Source organism: Quercus robur, chromosome 12 (genome assembly GCF_932294415.1).
Source record: "Quercus robur chromosome 12, dhQueRobu3.1, whole genome shotgun sequence".
Classification (NCBI taxonomy): domain Eukaryota; kingdom Viridiplantae; phylum Streptophyta; class Magnoliopsida; order Fagales; family Fagaceae; genus Quercus; species Quercus robur.
Window position 1 is genome coordinate 35,456,809 of NC_065545.1, and position 17,497 is coordinate 35,474,305.

The following is a 17,497-nucleotide window of genomic DNA, read 5'->3' on the forward strand; positions in this document are numbered from 1 at the left end:
AGTTTATGACTAAAACGAACAAATAAAAAGTCACAAGAATTAATTGAATTTTAGGCAAAATTAGAATACCCAAAACAAATATAACCAAATCAAAATTTGATTTAAAAAAATAAAAAAATAAAATAAAAAGAGAGAGAGAGAGAAAACAAAGTTTGTTAGTGATGGTGGCCTGTGGTTTAAGGTGTTTGGCGAAGTTGAGGACCCGTTTGGTAAGAAATTTCTAGTAACGTTGTTCGTATTTTTTGGAAATACATATGGATGAAAAAGTGTGTGAAAATATATGTAATATTGTTTAAACACTGAATCCTGTCGTTTAAACAATAATAACAAACGGCCCCTCAATTGAGGGAGACTTGCAGCAAGTAGTGGCCAGCATAGAACATGTCTCTCTAACTCTCTCGTCTATAATTCAAAAACTTTCTTTCTTTCTTTCTTTTCTTTTTTTTCTTACTTGATAGTTACTTGGTTTTTTTTAGTAATATTTAGAATTGATAGTTACCTTTAAGCAGATAGGTAGAGGATGTTACACCAATTTTAACTCTAGAATTTGATTTATTACTGTAGGGGTGATAGGCCCAGTAGTATATATCTATATATATGTTAGGTCAGGGGCCCAATCCGAGGACATCTAATAGTCCAAGGACGGGTAAACGCTGTCATGGGAGTCCGCATTAGCGAATGAGGAAATGGGTGTTGGTCATAAGAGTTTAGGAAGGTGGTCCGAGGAGGAATACCTCCTCAGCTGAGCAAAGCAGAGGTTCGAAGGTGCAGACTGCCATCTAGAAGTAACGTTTCGGGGGATGCTATTAATGAGGATATACATTATGAAAGCACAGGACAAAGGAAAACTATGAAATATCTAAGAGAAAGCTGCTACCACCGTATTGAATACTCTGTAGCTAACTCTCTGATCGCATTAATGAGGAAGTAATACCTGAATAGTAATTTTCAGCCTTACCGCTGTTGGAAAAATACATGGTTGTATCGCATACAAAACATACGCAACGGAAAAATTAACGAATCTCCTTCATTCGCAATTGATAACATGTACTATGTAAATTTCAGAACTTAAAAACAAGAGAGTGTACCTTAGTGTGGTGAATTTCAAAATAAAGATTAGAAGTACTTTGGAACACTTTTAATCTTCACTCCAGTTCCACTAATGCCCAAAAAGTATGGTCTCTCAATCAGTTATATGAATTTGTTTAAGGGAGAATTAGAGAGTGTCCAATACTCACATACAAACCATTTTATGTATCTTACTAAAATTTTGTATGTTTCTCTTTTTATAACTAATTATCTAATTGGGTTAGCCTTTTGAGCCTTTCCAATTGGACTCTAGTAAATAGCTTGGAGTGGGACCAAAAGGAAACAAATAAGACACTAGCTACAATGGGCCTTGGGCTTTTCTGTTAACTTTTAACGAGTCCAAAGTTACTATTAATTATATTTAATATCACTATATAAATATAATTGCACTCTAGGTCTTATTAATTAAATTATATCCCAAGACTTTATTGTACATGCAACCCCTTCATAAAATATTCGTAGTAATACAAAGTCATTAATATAGACTGCCAATTTGTAAATTACTGCATCTTAATTTTTGAGTACCCGATTTAATCATTTAAGTTATTCATCATATATTTATGAAATCCAATTTTATAAATATATATTTTAATAACTATTTACTAAAGTAGTTAGGCCTAACATTTTGAATAACAAACCCATTAAACTTATCTCAAGAGAATATTTTGTATCTCCGTTAAGAGACTATGAATTCCATCTTGAAAATATATGTTCCATCAACACTAAATGTGGCTGCCCAACATACTAAGGTTTTGACCGTAACTTTAAATCTCACTCCTGATATATTAAAACAACTTACACTTCATGATCAGACTCATTATTCTCTTAGGATTAAGAATTCATGTAAATAAAAGTCGTGAGATTTATTATTTATTTGACAGTTGTTAGGAGAATAATAAATCTCACAGCGGTCCAGTGCAATATATTTTAACTCTTAAAACATATCAACATATCAACTATAAGTCTCTACTTCCGTGATCAAGACAGATTATCTTAGTTAATATGTTATAGTCTTTGCATATGAAATACCCAATTTCATCATGGACTACAAACTAAAATTCTGAGTTTACAAAGAACTTGTGATTTATATCCTTTGTGACTTTTTACATAAATCACTTACTATGCATCTTATAAACTATATGATAATGTCCAAATATTCATGTTATCATCATTTTAGATAATCATAAAACAACTTTATTAATCACAACATTAAGTTAAACATAATGTTATACATAATAATATACGTAGCATCATACAATAGAATTTTAGGGCACTAATCCTAACAATATCTACTACCAAAGACTTCAGGAAGATGCTGATGGAATAAAGATTAATACCAGCAATTTAATTTACACGTGGAGGGTGAAGATAAAAGAAGGAAGATTGTATAAAATATAAAGGAGGGCCTTAAGGAAAGGGGATCAGAGAATTGAGAGAAAAACATTGTAGCAACAAGAATTATGCTTGTAATCAAATTCAAAAGATATATACAATAACTGATCTCCTTGGATTGTATCGATGACGATTTTCTTTAGATAAAACCAATCTATGTTTACTTATTGTTATTTGAATCCATTATAATTGTTACCCAACTTATTAAAACCTAATTTTCTAACCCACTATTTACAAATTCATTGTATTGGGCTCTTTGAGCCTAAATCATTTTAACTTTTGGGCTTAAAGGCCAAAAACCTGCCCTTACAATTACCTTTAAGAAGTTTTTTTCTTTTTAAATTACCATTAGAGGTGCTTTAGTTAACAGGTGCCCTTAGGGCATTTGTTAATAAATTATTTTAGAAAAGTTTTCATATTACTTTTATGGAAAAAGAAAAAAAAAAAATATATATATATATATATATATTGTAAAAAAAATCATTGTTTTCCCATAAAAGTTTTTAAAAATATTTGTCAAACCAATTCTTTTAGGGTATCATTAAATTTTTCCTTAAAAAGTTGAAGACATTTATGTCACTTTTTAAGTTTGAACAAAATTCATGTAAGGCCTCTAATTTGCTTTCATTTAATTAGATTTAAGTTTCAAGTTTATTCAATAAATGTCTTTTCCTCAACTTTTATTAAATTGAAAAAGCTCAAATTTTTTTTTTTTCAATAATTAGTTATTTTGAAGGAAAAAAAAAATTTAGGCAAATTACCAAAAAGACTTGAAAAAAAGAAAAAAGGATAAGGCGTAGTTGTCCTCCTCTCCCAAGAATAGAGTCCACACCACAGTGACACCCAATACTCCCAATGAACTCAACTCTGTAACTCATCTCTCTCTCTCTCTCTCTCTCTCTCTCCCATTTCTCTCTTTTCTTCTTCTCATGGCTTCCAAGCTTCTTCCTCAGGCTCTCATAATCACTCCTACTCAATGTCCTTCCAGAAAGCTAGGGTTTTCCACGTTTCTCTCTCGCCGTCCCTCTTCTTCCTTCGTTTCCGGTGCTCCCACTTCCACCTCTAGGGTTTCATCCCCCTCAATCCCATGGAATTTCAGCCCCGTTGTCGCTGCGCTGCCGAAGCCGTCTTTCGTTGTGAGGGCAGAGTCCACCTCCGAAGCAGAGGTAGTGGCTGACGAGAATGTTGAAGACAATGAAGCTGTTGAAGAATCTGGGGAGCCGGAGGCTGAGGTTGAGTCTGAGGAAGCCAAGCCGCCGAGGAAGCCTCGGGTTAAACTCGGAGATGTGATGGGGGTAATAACTAATGATTCACTCTAAACTGTTTTGTTTTGTTCTTTTTTTTTTTTTTTTTAATTGTCTGTTTGGTTCTTGAGAAAGTTCAGGAAAAGAAAATTCATTGAGCATGTATAAATTAAGCTTAAAATGTCGTGAAAATTGGGGAAATGTTAAATGTGGGGGCATTGCAATTAGTTAGTATATGGTTTAGGAGTTTTGATTACTGGGAATTTACAGTTTAGGAGACAATGCAAATGACCATATAGTTTGGGATTTTAGCATGGGTAATTGTAATTTTACCATATTTTATTTGCTTATTTAGATAATGACCAACTAAAAAGGCATCAAACATTTTTTTTTGGGTTATAGGAAGACATTGAAAATATGATGTTTTTATTCTGCTTCTTTTTCATGAAGAGGAAAGAAAAACTGAGAATATCAACTAAATGTTCTCAATACAAGTGTTGTTTGAAAAGAAAACTGAATAGTTGAGAAAAACTGTTTCCAGAAACAAATTTCTCTTTGGACATTTTCTGTTGGTGGCTGTGCTAATGGAAAACTATCATCAGAGAATGGAACCAAAATAGGCCCCAGGATTTTAGATAAGTGAATTTTCATGAGGGGATCCAGCTAGATTTATTACCTATATTACGGAAAAGGTTCAACTTGATTGAGATATGTGAATGGATTTTAGACTACAGAGTTCCACTAAGGGTTCCACGAAGGGTTTTAGTTAACTTAATTGGTAAAGTCTCATGTCGTTGAAGGAGAGATTTGTGGTTTGAACCATGTGTAAAAACCAATTGGTGTATTGTCCAAATGATAAAGAACAATCATCATGGAGCAAACAAATAGGTTGAAATTCTATCTTATATAAAATAAATAAAAGTTCCTCGAATGCTCCCTTAAACATCACTTGAGAGATTACTAATAAGTGCGATTGATCAACCTAAACAATGAGGGATGTAATTTTATCACCATTATGATTGACATCGCTTAGAAACTTATAAATTACTATTTTAATTATTTTCATAGCCCAAAAAAAAAAAAAAAGAGTAGGATCTCCCTTTTTTCCCCACTTTTTTTTTTTCTTTCTTCGCTAGACAAACCAAGGTAGTGATTTTTGTGGTATAATGTGATAGAAATTTTGCTGTTGTTTGTGTAGATATTGAATAAGAGGGCAATTGAGGCGGCAGAGAAGGAGAGGCCAGTCCCAGATATTAGAACAGGAGATATTTTGGAAATTAAATTGGTAAATGTGTTTCTGATACTCTGTTTTTTAATGTACATGTCTGTACTGTTTATTGAGCAAAGATTTTTTTTTTATTTTTTTTTTCGATTTTGGTTAAATTCTTTCTCTTCCAGGAAGTTCCCGAAAATAAGCGTAGGTTGTCCGTCTACAAAGGGATTGTTATTTCAAGACAAAATGCTGGTATTCACACAACTATCCGGATTCGCAGAATTATTGCTGGCGTAGGGGTTGAGATTGTTTTCCCTCTGTAAGTGCACCTGTTTTATTGCTTCTTAAAGTTTGGTGAGAATTTTTTGCTCAAGTTGGCTAGAGGATCATATATATCGTATGTCTTCAGTCATATAACTGTGTGTAATTAACTAGCTGGATTTATGCATGTTATCTCGATTTGTTGTGACTTGAATCTGAACCACCTAACGTGGAGGAAGCTACTTATTCAAACAATAATAATTAAAAAAAAAAAAAAAAAAAAAAGCAACTGAACATGGAGAAATGCATTCAAGGATGGTAATAGCCATGAATGATTATAGCTTCTTGAAAAGAGGAGAAAATAAGAATCAGTGAATTACTACTCAAAACACATCATAATAGATTAAAAACAATGATTTATAGTAGTCATTGAATTTTCAAACTAAGGTGGCTTTCAAATTAGGATGTCCACCCAAAATTTTACTAGTGCTGGTAGCGTTGGAAACATTAATTGTATTTTATGTAGCATATGGATAACAGCAGCTGGCAGTTTATATAAATGGAAGCCATAAAAGGAAATCCTAAGATGCCCTTATTCCAAAGAAACATTAAGGAAGCTATGCAGGTTTGTGTAATCAGTAGGAAAGAATATAGGCACTCATTTCCTAGCTTTATTAGGGTGGTTTGGATACTAATGTTGGTTACATGGTGTAGGACAGTCTGTTGGGCTAGGAAAGCATGAGTAAGGATACGGGATATGGGAATCATATGATATGAATAAAATTAAAAGGGGAAAAAAAGGAATTGTTGAAAAGACAGGGATTGGTCGAAAGTAAATATATTTATTTGTTATTTCGATACCTAATTGCTTATACAGTGTAATAGTATAATCGCACAAGCATTCTTTATTCAAACGCTAGTCAAAACATCCATCATGGTCCCTTCCTATGTTTTTTATATGCAAGTATGCCTATTGTATATGAAAGGTCATATTCTAGTATTAAAGGTGTATCCCTCACTTACTCAAGAGTATCCATGATTATAGGATTTGATTGAACAATTAAAACTTAGTATATTTCAAAATTTGGATGTGTTTATGAAAACATGATGGGAAATTTAGGATAGGTTTGGGATTTATAACATTCTCTGCAGATTAAATGCAAGTGGAAATTATAAGTTTTGCATGATTATTCATGGTTTTTTATTTTTTATTTTTATTTTTAAGATTTAATATCTTGTTCTTTTCGTGGGAACTCTATATTGGGACATCATAGTGCAAAAAATTTAAAAAATGGATAATAATGTGCAGAAAGGTTTAAGGATATGTAGTAAGCCAATGAACCCTGCCTCAATTGGTACTCCCTCCTCTCACAAGTGTGGGTGGAGCATGAAGTTATGGGCTCAACACCCATTGGATGTACATATAAGTTACTGAAATGTGATACATCTAAATCAAGGAGCTCTAATTCTAACTTGATTAGTTCTTTTGGGGTATAGAGCAGATGTGATGAGTGTTTCCCAAGCGTCACAACAAAAAAGGTCTTAACACTTAGTAGCAATTAGCAAAAAGCTGGCAGTTGAATCTTTACACTTGGGACATAATAGATAACTTTGGCCAGCGGATGTCTGGTGTCTGGATTTCAGCTTTATAAGCCATTTTGGATTCCTGATGATGAAGCTGATGCTCCAATTATCATTCCCATAGGAGCTTTCTTGTGAAGCTTTACTCGACTCTTAATTCATCATTTTTTTTTTATGCTATCCTTTTTTTTCTCTTGCATGAACTGGAAGCAGCATAATTGTGTTTTATCATTGTTATTGCAGTTACTCACCGAACATCAAAGAAATTAAAGTAGTAAAACACAGGAAGGTCAGGAGGGCAAGGTTGTACTACCTGAGAGACAAGCTTCCCAGGCTCTCCACTTTTAAATAAGAACAACTCCGGTGCAGCTGCTTTTTGTTTGGTTTCACTTTCAGAGTAATTTCTTCAAACTTGAGATGTTGTAACTTGTAGGAACTAAATGCCCTTGTAATCAATCTGTTGTGATACATAATATTGCATTCTTGTCTTTCTTTTTTTTCTTTTTTTCTTTTCCTTTTCTATGATATAACTGGCCACCTGATGCAGGACTGTTAAGAAAGTTCAGAATTCTTGAATAAGGAGTGATGTTTAAGAGTTTAGGTTAGAAGAGAATAAATGTTGACGGCTGTTTGGGGCTGAAACAGGGGATAAACATAAAATAACATAAATAAAACACTAGGCAATCACACCTAGGTCTTCCTAAGCATCACACCTCAAAGAAGTTTGCATCACACAAACAAAGCTTAAAATAAGCTGCTGAATTTTATTAATCAAAATATTTTATTAATCAAAAGAGCCTTTATATAGAGGTTATAGTTATCCGTTTCCTAGTAGGACTTGGACTCTAAATAACCTATTCCTAGAATGGATAGGAATACTAATAAAAATTAAATAAAAGACTTAATAATACATAAACATAAAATAAGACTCACTGGCCTTTGGTACGGCCAAGGACAGCTCATTCTAGATTTCTGAAAATTACCAAATTGCTGTTATTCTAATAGAACTAAATTAAAACTAATCCAGCAGCAACTAAACAATAAAATAAGACTAAGCGAGGTCCCATGAGAGCATCCCATCATCCAAAACATCCCAAATTAAGGCTTGAGCATTAGAACCAGCTTTTCGTCTCTTATAGGTCTTCAAAGTGGGCTGCCACTAACGTTCCCCATCACCACCTTTCTTTTGCTTTTTCCTTTTCTTTACATTTTTATTTTTCAAAATTTTGCCTTTTTCTGGGGGTTGATAATCATTAGGCATGCGGTCTAGCAGGCCAGTTGCCTATTCACATGAAGCTTTGATTTGGAGGAAGAGGGGAGGAAAAGAGAGAAAATCCATTGTTTGGTAAAAGGGGAGTAGGGATGGTAGAAAGAAAAAAAGGGATTCATTTTCATCCTTGTCCCATTATTTTCTCTCTTTTTATTTTTTGTTATAATAATTGAGGGAGAGGGGATTCAAACATTGGTTCTTCTTATAAGAGGGACCAATCATTGTCACTAAGTTATAAGGCTCTTAGTTTTTCTTCTTAGTTTGAGAAGTAAGAGAGTGAACAAAATACTTTTGAGGATGAGACTATAAATATGTTATTTTCTCTTATTCTTCTTCCTCCTTCCAAACTTACCAAACACAGAAATCTTTTTATTATTGAAAAAATAAAATAAATAAATCCTTTCTCTTCCCTCTTGCTTTTGCATTTTACCAGATATAGTGTTGAGTCCTAGACATTAGGCTTATGATATTTAAGAGTTGATGTCATTTGTTGTGAATTGTGATTGGTGGAACAATAAAGTTTTTTTTTTTCACAACTACTGACATGGTCATTTGTGATTGGTGTATACTAAAGTGGTGTTAGTAGTGGACGTAGGTGAAAATGATGTTTCAATCATAGAAGATTATTAGTAGTTACGAAAAAAATTGTCCTTAACATTACTCTTCGTCAATATGCACTAAAAAAAATCAAGTAAAAAACTGTATAAGACATTTTATTTAATAAATTTAATAGAGCTGGTGAACAAATAGAAGTCATTTTATTAAATCGTTAATCCAGTTTGAACAATAAAGATTAAAGATGGAACTGAAATGGATCAAATAACTAAGATGGCACCAATGTGACAGTGGTCTAAGTTTCTCTAATACTTAAGTCAGTTAATCTCGCCTCTTTGTATAATGGAGTAGTATTAAGTATTTTTCTCATACTTGTGATACAGAGAGGAATGTTGTTAATATGAAGTTACAACACTCATAATTCCCCCACTTTAATTCTTGCCATGTTTCAGCGCATGGACGTTATGGGCATCATTGGTAATTGGCAACTGGGGTTTACTTGTGTCATTTGTGAAGTTCACGCCTCTTTTGGGTGAGGATCCAGGCGCTTACTCGACAATCTTAACATCACCATCATGTTTGGTTATTACTTACTAGAGTCAACTATGTGATTCTTGTGCCAACGTTGTGGTCATCTTTGTCTTAAGGTCGTACATAGGCGTGCGACTCTAGAAGATCTTCTTTGAAGTTCGAACATATTAGACCAGCCAATCCAAGTGATATTAATGAATTGACAATTTTCTAACCCCATCAAACTTGAATTCAACTCAAGCTCATTATCAAAATTAATGAATCATGCTTATTTTCTTTACAAAGTTTCAGAGCGCTTGAATGTAATCCATGACTAAACTAAAGCTTAACTTTCAAATAAATATGCTAAAGGTCTTGTAAATTAATTGACCCCTCTTGATATTTCTAATAGAGACATTTGGGTTCAAATTCCTCCTCTCATTGTAACCATTAAATTATTATTAACAAACAATTATAGCCTTTTCTTTTTTTTCCTTGACCAGTAGGCAATAGCCAAGCATTCAATCTCAATAAGAATTATTTTACAAAGTGACTACAAAATTCTTCATATCTCATTTATCCTTCTTCTTAAATTGCTTGGCTGGTTTATTTATTTATTTGTTTGTTTCATTTTTAAGTCTAGAGTTAGAATAATTTTCACAAAATATTTTACAATTGTGAATCAAGGTAGTAAGTTATGAATGGTAGATGATAAAATTATGTTAGTGATAAGCTCAAATAAAAACCAATAAAAACATATCAATTCAATTGTTGTATTTATAATATTAATATATAGTTTTTAATCCCAAGTCATGCTTTTTTATTATTATCATATTTAAAGGTATTCAGACCTCTTCGAGTATTAGACTATTTTTTTGGGTATATGCAGTCCCTTGTCCCATACACATCAGGTTATTACATGAAATAATTCTTTGGGAATGACCCAAGATATTGGTAAGAGGTTTCAAATCTAAGATTCCATTAATATCATAAAGTCTTAAAAACCACGTAGTCATCCCATCAAACCATCCCTACTTTGTATGTAAGCTTATCCAATAGCCAATACGAAGTTGGAAGACGCTTAAGTGAAAAGCACAGATAGAAGAATATGCTGGTCTTGGCATTGACTAAGTTTTATTAGAAAAGCAACTGTGGTTATGCCTTCTTCCGATGCTTATTAGCATAGTTTGACGTGATTAGCCTGGTAACCCAATACTATATCCTGCTCTTGATTTTAGAGATCCTATTGGGTGAACTATAGAATACAACAATCATAATAATTCGAGAATGAAAATTGAAAATGAATACCTTTTGATTATCTCTTGCTCTTGCATATAAAAAGAAAACATGACAGATAAGATAAACTCATTGATGACTGAGCCATATGGCAACCAGCTCAACAAATTTATTAGGCTCTTCTTTGTTTCATATTTAAGAAAGTCCTATATATATATATATATATATATTTTAAAGTTGCAATGTGTTCCCTGTATTCCATCTTATCACAATGAACTGAATAAATAAATGACATGCTTTCGCAAATATGTCACTATATGATACATGCTTTCATCATAGCAAGAATTGTTTTTGCGTATAAGTTATCTGTTTTTTATTTCCTCATCTTTGGCAAACTTTCTTTTCATGTTAAGATTTTGAAACATACTAATCTGATCAATTTATGCCTTTTGGTTATAAATTAAAAAAGAAGAAGATGTTTTTGGTTTTACAGCAAGCACAGGTGGTGGTGGAACAACTTGGTATTAATTGGGATGAAAATTTTATTACAAAGCATATATACCATTTTCAGCCGGTTTTATTGGCAGGTTACAATAAAGCACCTTGTTATTGAATAGGACGGCCCTGGCTAGTTGGTTGAGATGTTTCAAACATTTTTTTTTTTTTTTTCCCCTAAAGAGCGGTAATAATTATATACTGTGTGTATGGGATACACAAGGCCACATCAACTAAAATCATGAGTTAAAATTGTGAAAACACGATTTCAAATGAGTGTGTAACAAAAATTGACTTCTTCCTAATATCGTTGTCCAATTGAAGGTTATCAACCAATTCATTACCAGGAAGTTAAATTTATCAAAATGAAATACTTTGGCAAGGAAAGCCCAACCAATCAAAAGCCTAAACAGAACTCTACATGCTCTTAAGTCTAACCAATAAAATCGGAATTCTTGCCAAAAGATTTATTTTCCTAATTTTATTTAGCTTCCCAGGCTCGCCACTTTTAAATAAGAACAACTCCGGTGCAGCTACTTTTTGTTTGTTTTCACTTTCAGAGTAATTTCTTCAAACTTGAGATGTTGTAACTTGTAGGAACTAAATACCCTTGTAATCAATCTATTGTGATATATAATATTGCATTCTTGTCTTTCTTTTTTTCCTTTTTTCTATGATAAAACTCGCCACCTTTCTTTTTCTTTTTCCTTTTCTTTACGTTTTTATTTTTCAAAATTTTGCCTTTTTCTGGGGGTTGATAATCATTAGGCATGCGGTCTAGCAGGCCAGTTGCCTATTCACATGAAGCTTTGATTTGGAGGAAGAGGGAAGGAAAAGTGAGAGAATCCATTGTTTGGTGAAGGGGAATAGGGATGGTAGAAAGAAAAAAAGGGATTCATTTTCTTCCTTATCCCATTATTTTCTCTCTTTTTATTTTTTGTTATAATAATTGGGGGAGAGGGGATTCAAACATTGGTTCTTCTTATAAGAGGGACCAATCATTGTCACTAAGCTATAAGACTCTTAGTTTTTCTTCTTAGTTTGAGAAGAAAGGGAGTGAACAAAATACTTTTGAGGATGGGACTATAAATAGGTTATTTTCTCTTGTTCTTCTTCCTCCTTCCAAACTTACCAAACACAGAAATCTTTTTATTATTAAAAAAATAAAAAATAAATCCTTTCTCTTCGCTCTAGCTTTTGCATTTTACCAAATATAGTGTATGTTTGGCAAAAATAATTTTTGCTAACTTATTTTACTATTCAGTTTGTTTTTACTACTATTCATGGGCCTCACTACACTTTTTGATAATATTTATGGGTTCCACCATATTATTTCAGCTAACTTTTACTTTTATCTGCAATACTTTCAATAAAAAGTTTTCAGTTTTAGCAAAAAAAGTGGATCCCAAATGAACCCATGGTATTTAGTCCTAGACATTAGGCTTATAATATTTAAGAGTTGATGTCTTTTGTTGTGTATTGTGATTAGTGTACAATAAATCTAGGAACAATATCCTTTTTTTTTTTCACAACTACTGACATGGTCATTTGTGATTGGTGCATGCTAAAATGGTGTTTGTAGTGGTCGTAGGTGAAAATGATGTTTCAATCATAGAAGGTTGTCAGCAGCTATCAAAAAAATTGTGTCCTTAGCATTACTCTTTGTCAATATGCACTAAAAAAAATCAAGTAAAAAACTGTATAAGACATTCTATTTAATAAATTTAATAGAGCTGGTGAACAAATAGAAGTCATTTTATTAAATTGTTAATCCAGTTTAAACAATAAAGATTAAAGATGGAACTGAAATGGATTAAATAACTAAGATGGCACCAATGTGACAGCTGTCTAAGTTTCTCTAATACTTAAGTCGGTTAATCTAGCCTCTTTGTATAATGGAGTAGTATTAAGTATTTTTCTCATACTTGTGATAAAGAGAGGAATGTCGTTAATATAAAGTTACAATCAACACTAATAATTCCCCCACTTTAATTCTTGCCATGTTTCAGCAGCATGGACGTTATGGGCATCATTGGTAACTGGGGTTTACTTGGGTCATTTGTGAAGCTCATGCCTCTTTTGGGCGAGGATCCAGGCGCTTTCTCGACAATCTTAACATCACCATCATGTTTGGTTATTACTTATAGTGTTAACTATGTGATTCTTGTGCCAACGTTGTGGGATTCGGATCTGGCACCGGGTGCATTTCACCATTTTCACTCACAATTTTTTTTTTTTTTTTTTTTTTCACTTTTCACATTTTTAACTTTCACTTTTTACTTCTTTAAACTTTTTTCTTAACTTTTTTAAATCAATGGTTGAGATTGAAAGTTGCTTTTTACAACTCTCAATCTCAACCATTCAAAGAAATTGCATTAGGTACAATACTCTAGGTATTGCATCTGATCTCAATTCAACGTTGTGGTCATCTTTGTCTTAAGGTCGTACATAGGCATGCGACTCTAGAAGATCTTCTTCAAAGTTCGAACATATTAGACCATCCAATCCAAGTGATATTAATGAATTGACAATTTTCTAACCCCATCAAAATTGAATTCAACTCAAGCTTTATCAAAATTAATGATCCATGCTTAATTTCTTTACAAAGTTTCAGAGCCTTTGAATGTAATCCATGACTAAACTTGATGGTGTCACAAAAAACATCCAACTCCATAATTCGTCCATATGTCTCGTCCAAAGGAGAGAAGATATGACAAACCACAGGCGAAGTGATCGTTCCAAACGTCCTAGACGATCTCGTCTGTCTTCGGACGGACGAGATCCCATGGTAATCTTACCCATCATTCGGGCAAGGGCAAGTCGTCCAAGACGATCTCGTCCGTCTCCAATAAAAGATGGACGAGTTCATCATGGAATGGCCCGTCTCACCTAGGTTACTTCCATAGCGGTTATGGAAGTTACCCCCAATTCTCCGGACTCCGAGACATTGGGAACGGTTATTAAACAGATAACCGTTCTCCACACACTATATAAGAATTCACCAATGAAGGGTAAGGTATTCAGAAAATTTTATTCTAAGAAATTACTCCTTCCTTACAGAGAGAAAAAAGTGACTAACTTAATCATTGGAGGACTTTTGGCCGGTTTCCACCGGTCTCCTCTGACCTAGTGTTGTTGTTTTACAGGAAATAGCCCAAAGATCACCATCGTTCGAGACACGTCAACCTACTGATATCCAAGGAATTATCAAAACTAAAGTTTAACTTTCAAATAATTATGCTAAGGGTTTTGTAAATTAATTGACACCTCTTGATATTTCTAGTAGAGAGATTCGGGTTCAAATTCCTACTCTCATTGTAACCATTAAATTATTATTAAAAAAAATTATAGCCTTTTCTTTTTTTTCCTTGACTAGTAGGCAATAGCCAAGCATTCAATGAGAGTTATTTTACAAATTGTCTACAAAATTCTTCATATCTCATTTATCCTTCTTCTTAAATTGCTTGGCTGGTTTACATATTTATTTGTTTGTTTCATTTTTAAGTCCTAGAGTTAGTATAATTTTCACAAAATATTTTACAATTGTGAATCAAGGTAGTAGTTATGAAAGGTAGATAATAAAATGATGTTAGTGATAGACTCAAATAAAAACATGTCAATTCAATTGTTGTATTTATAATATTACTATATAGTTTTTAATCCCAAGTCATGCTTTTTTTTTAAAATAAAAGTATCCAGACCTTTTTGAGTATCTGACTATTTTCTAAGGTGTATGCAGTCCCCCGTCCCATACACATCAGGTTATTACATGAAATAATTCATTGGGAGTGGCCCAATATGTCGGTAAGAGGTTTCAAATCCAAGATTTCATTAATAGCATGAAGTCTTAAGAACCACTTAGTCATCCCATCAAATCGTCCCCATATTGTATGTAAGCTTATCCAATGGCCAATACGAAGTAGGAAGTCGCTTAAGTGAAAAGCACAAATAGAAGAATGTGCTGGTCTTGGCATTGACTAGGTTTTATTAGAAAAACAACTGTGGTTATGCCTATCTTCCAATGCTTATTAGCATAGTTTGACGTGATTAGCCTAGTAACCCAATACTATATCCTGCTATTGATTTTAGAGATCCTATTGGGTGAACTATAGAATACAACAATCATAATAATTCGAGAATGAAAATAGAAAATGGATACCTTTTCACTATCTCTAGCTCTTGCATATAAAAAGAAAACATGACAGATAAGATAAACCCATTGATGACTGAGCCAGATCGCAACCAGCTCAACAAATTTATTAGGCTCTTCTTTGTTTCATATTTAAGAAAGTCCTATATATATTTTAAAGTTGAAATGTGTTCCCTGTATTCCATCTTATCACAATGAACTGAATAAATAAAGATTCATGCTTTTGCAAATATGTCACTATATGATACTTGCTTTCATCATAGCAAGAATTGTTTTTGCGTATAAGTTATCTGTTTTTTATTTCCTCATCTTTAGCAAACTTTCTTTTCATGTTAAGATTTTGAAACATACTAATCTGATCAATTTATGCCTTTTGGTTATAAATAAAAAAAGATGCTTTTGGTTTTACTTTTACAGCAAGCACAGGTGGTGGTGGAACAACTTGGTATGAATTGGGATGAAAATTTTATGACGAAGCGTATATACCATTTTCAGCCGGTTTTATTGGCAGGTTACAATAAAGCACCTTGTTATTGAATAGAACGGGCCCTGACTAGTTGGTTGAGATGTTTCAAACAATTTTTTTTCTTTCTAAAGAGCGGTAATAATTACATACTGTGTGTACGAGATACACAAGGTCACATAGCTAAAATCATGAGTTAAAATTGTGAAAACACGATTTCAAATGAGTGTGTAACAAAAATTGACTTCTTCCTAATATCGTTGTCCGGTTTATCAACCAATTCATTACTAGAAATTTAAATTTATCAAAACGAAATACTTTGGCAAGGAAAGCCCAACCAATCAAAAGCCTAAACAAAACTCTACATGCTCTTAAGTCTTACCAATGAAATCGGAGTTCTTGCCAAAACGCTCACTAAATGCACTTACTAATTGGTTAATTCCTATAGGGGATTCCCTTCAAATAATATTAATGATTCAATTAAATATGTAGTGTTTCAATTTTATAATTTGTGGAAAAAGAGAATTGCAAAACCGTTATTTTTTTAACCAAAAGCGATCTTAACTCCATTGAAAATCACTCAGTAAAGAGATTAAAGAGAGTTTACAGAATTTTCTTATTTAAAACAAATACATTGAGCGAAATGTTACAACAAATTTCGAAATTTAAAGTATCATTGAAGAATTTTGCAATGATTTCAGCTAGATTAAATTCATCTTCCAATTAACCGGATTAATTATCTTTGAATTTTATTCACATTTAGATAGCATACAAGAAACTTAAAAGTGGATATCTGTAACATATTTGATTGAAATCAATGGTAAAAAATAAAAAATTTCCCTTAAAATTAGGCACCAAAAATTTTGGAATTTATTGGCCTCACTTTTTCTTGACATATAAAATTTGAGTAATGTTAAATGTTACAAACGCAATCTTTTTTATAATATTTTTACAAACGGTTAATATTGAAATTTTTTACTGGTTCTTATCTAGAACGATTACTACTGACATCACTTTTATACTTACTCATAACTCATAATATCAGCTGTTTGTAAAGAAAATTATAGCTCTATTTTCCATAAAAATTAGTTCAAGTTCTTAAAACATGCCTTCATAAAAGTAGTACAACAGCAATTATGGGAAAAATATTTTTTTTTTGAGAATCTTATGGGAACAATATATAAAGCATCATCTCGGATAAAATGTTGATCTTTGGTACAACAAGTTTGATAATTGGGTTATCACTTGAAGCATTGTAATATTCCAAAAAAAAATATAAAATATTATTTGTCAGTTACCTTTTGTAATTTAAATCTGAAATTCCAACTTCCAATCTCAATGACAACAACAAATTATGATGTATGTGGTATTGACAAGTTTCTTAATAAATAAGAAAAAGGAAAATCACCATTTCAATATTATAACCAAATTCAATGTCTGTTTGAGAATAGCTTATTTAGTTGAAAATGAAATATTTTTTTTTATGAAAGTACTGTAAATAAAGGTAAAAGTTAGATGAATAGTACCAAAAAATATAGTGAGACTCATAAATAGGAGCAAAAATAAGCTAAAATTGCAAATAAGCTGAAATTTTCAGCTTGTCCCAACGGATACTGAAAATCAATCCAATTTACTCCCTTTCTAGCTCTAGTGAAAACTTTTTTTTTTTTTTTGAGAAACAAACTGATTGCTAAACACATGTACTTTTAATTATACTCTCTCACTAAACTCAAACACATTACTTGATCCAAAGTATCATTACAAAATGGCCTACCTAATTTGTAGCTCTACTGAAAACTAAGATGCAACCTGCAAGATATTTTCAAACCTACCTAATTTGGGTGAGTGGTGATATTTATGGTGCATGTGGGGATTTTAACCAGTAATTTTTTTTTTAAAAATAACATGTCTAAATTTTTTTAAAACTTAATTAATTTCTAAACATGTGTAATCATCATGCATCCCACGTAAGGATTACCCCAAAGTTAGAAGGAAAAATGGAAAATTTAAGTCGTTGAATTATTTATGGGTTTATATA

The 17,497-nt window shown here is 32.4% G+C and overlaps 1 protein-coding gene across 1 annotated transcript; it reads left to right on the forward strand.

The window, feature by feature from the left end:
• Positions 1 to 3,297: 3,297 nt before the first annotated feature.
• On the forward strand, positions 3,298 to 7,271 carry LOC126709116 (50S ribosomal protein L19, chloroplastic). The gene is made up of 4 exons (XM_050409212.1): positions 3,298 to 3,776; positions 4,924 to 5,010; positions 5,124 to 5,257; positions 7,024 to 7,271. Exons 1-4 carry the CDS (start codon positions 3,411 to 3,413, stop codon positions 7,130 to 7,132), a joined length of 696 nt encoding a protein of 231 aa, XP_050265169.1. The 5' UTR covers positions 3,298 to 3,410; the 3' UTR covers positions 7,133 to 7,271.
• Positions 7,272 to 17,497: the final 10,226 nt, after the last annotated feature.

Bases quoted from the DNA above. Each gene is read 5' to 3' on its own strand.
- LOC126709116 (XM_050409212.1), top strand. From the start codon at position 3,411: ATGGCTTCCAAGCTTCTTCCTCAGGCTCTCATAATCACTCCTACTCAA. The intron at 5,011-5,123 runs GTAAATGTGTTT...TTTCTCTTCCAG, and splicing joins ATATTTTGGAAATTAAATTG to GAAGTTCCCGAAAATAAGCG. The intron at 5,258-7,023 runs GTAAGTGCACCT...TTGTTATTGCAG, and splicing joins GTTGAGATTGTTTTCCCTCT to TTACTCACCGAACATCAAAG.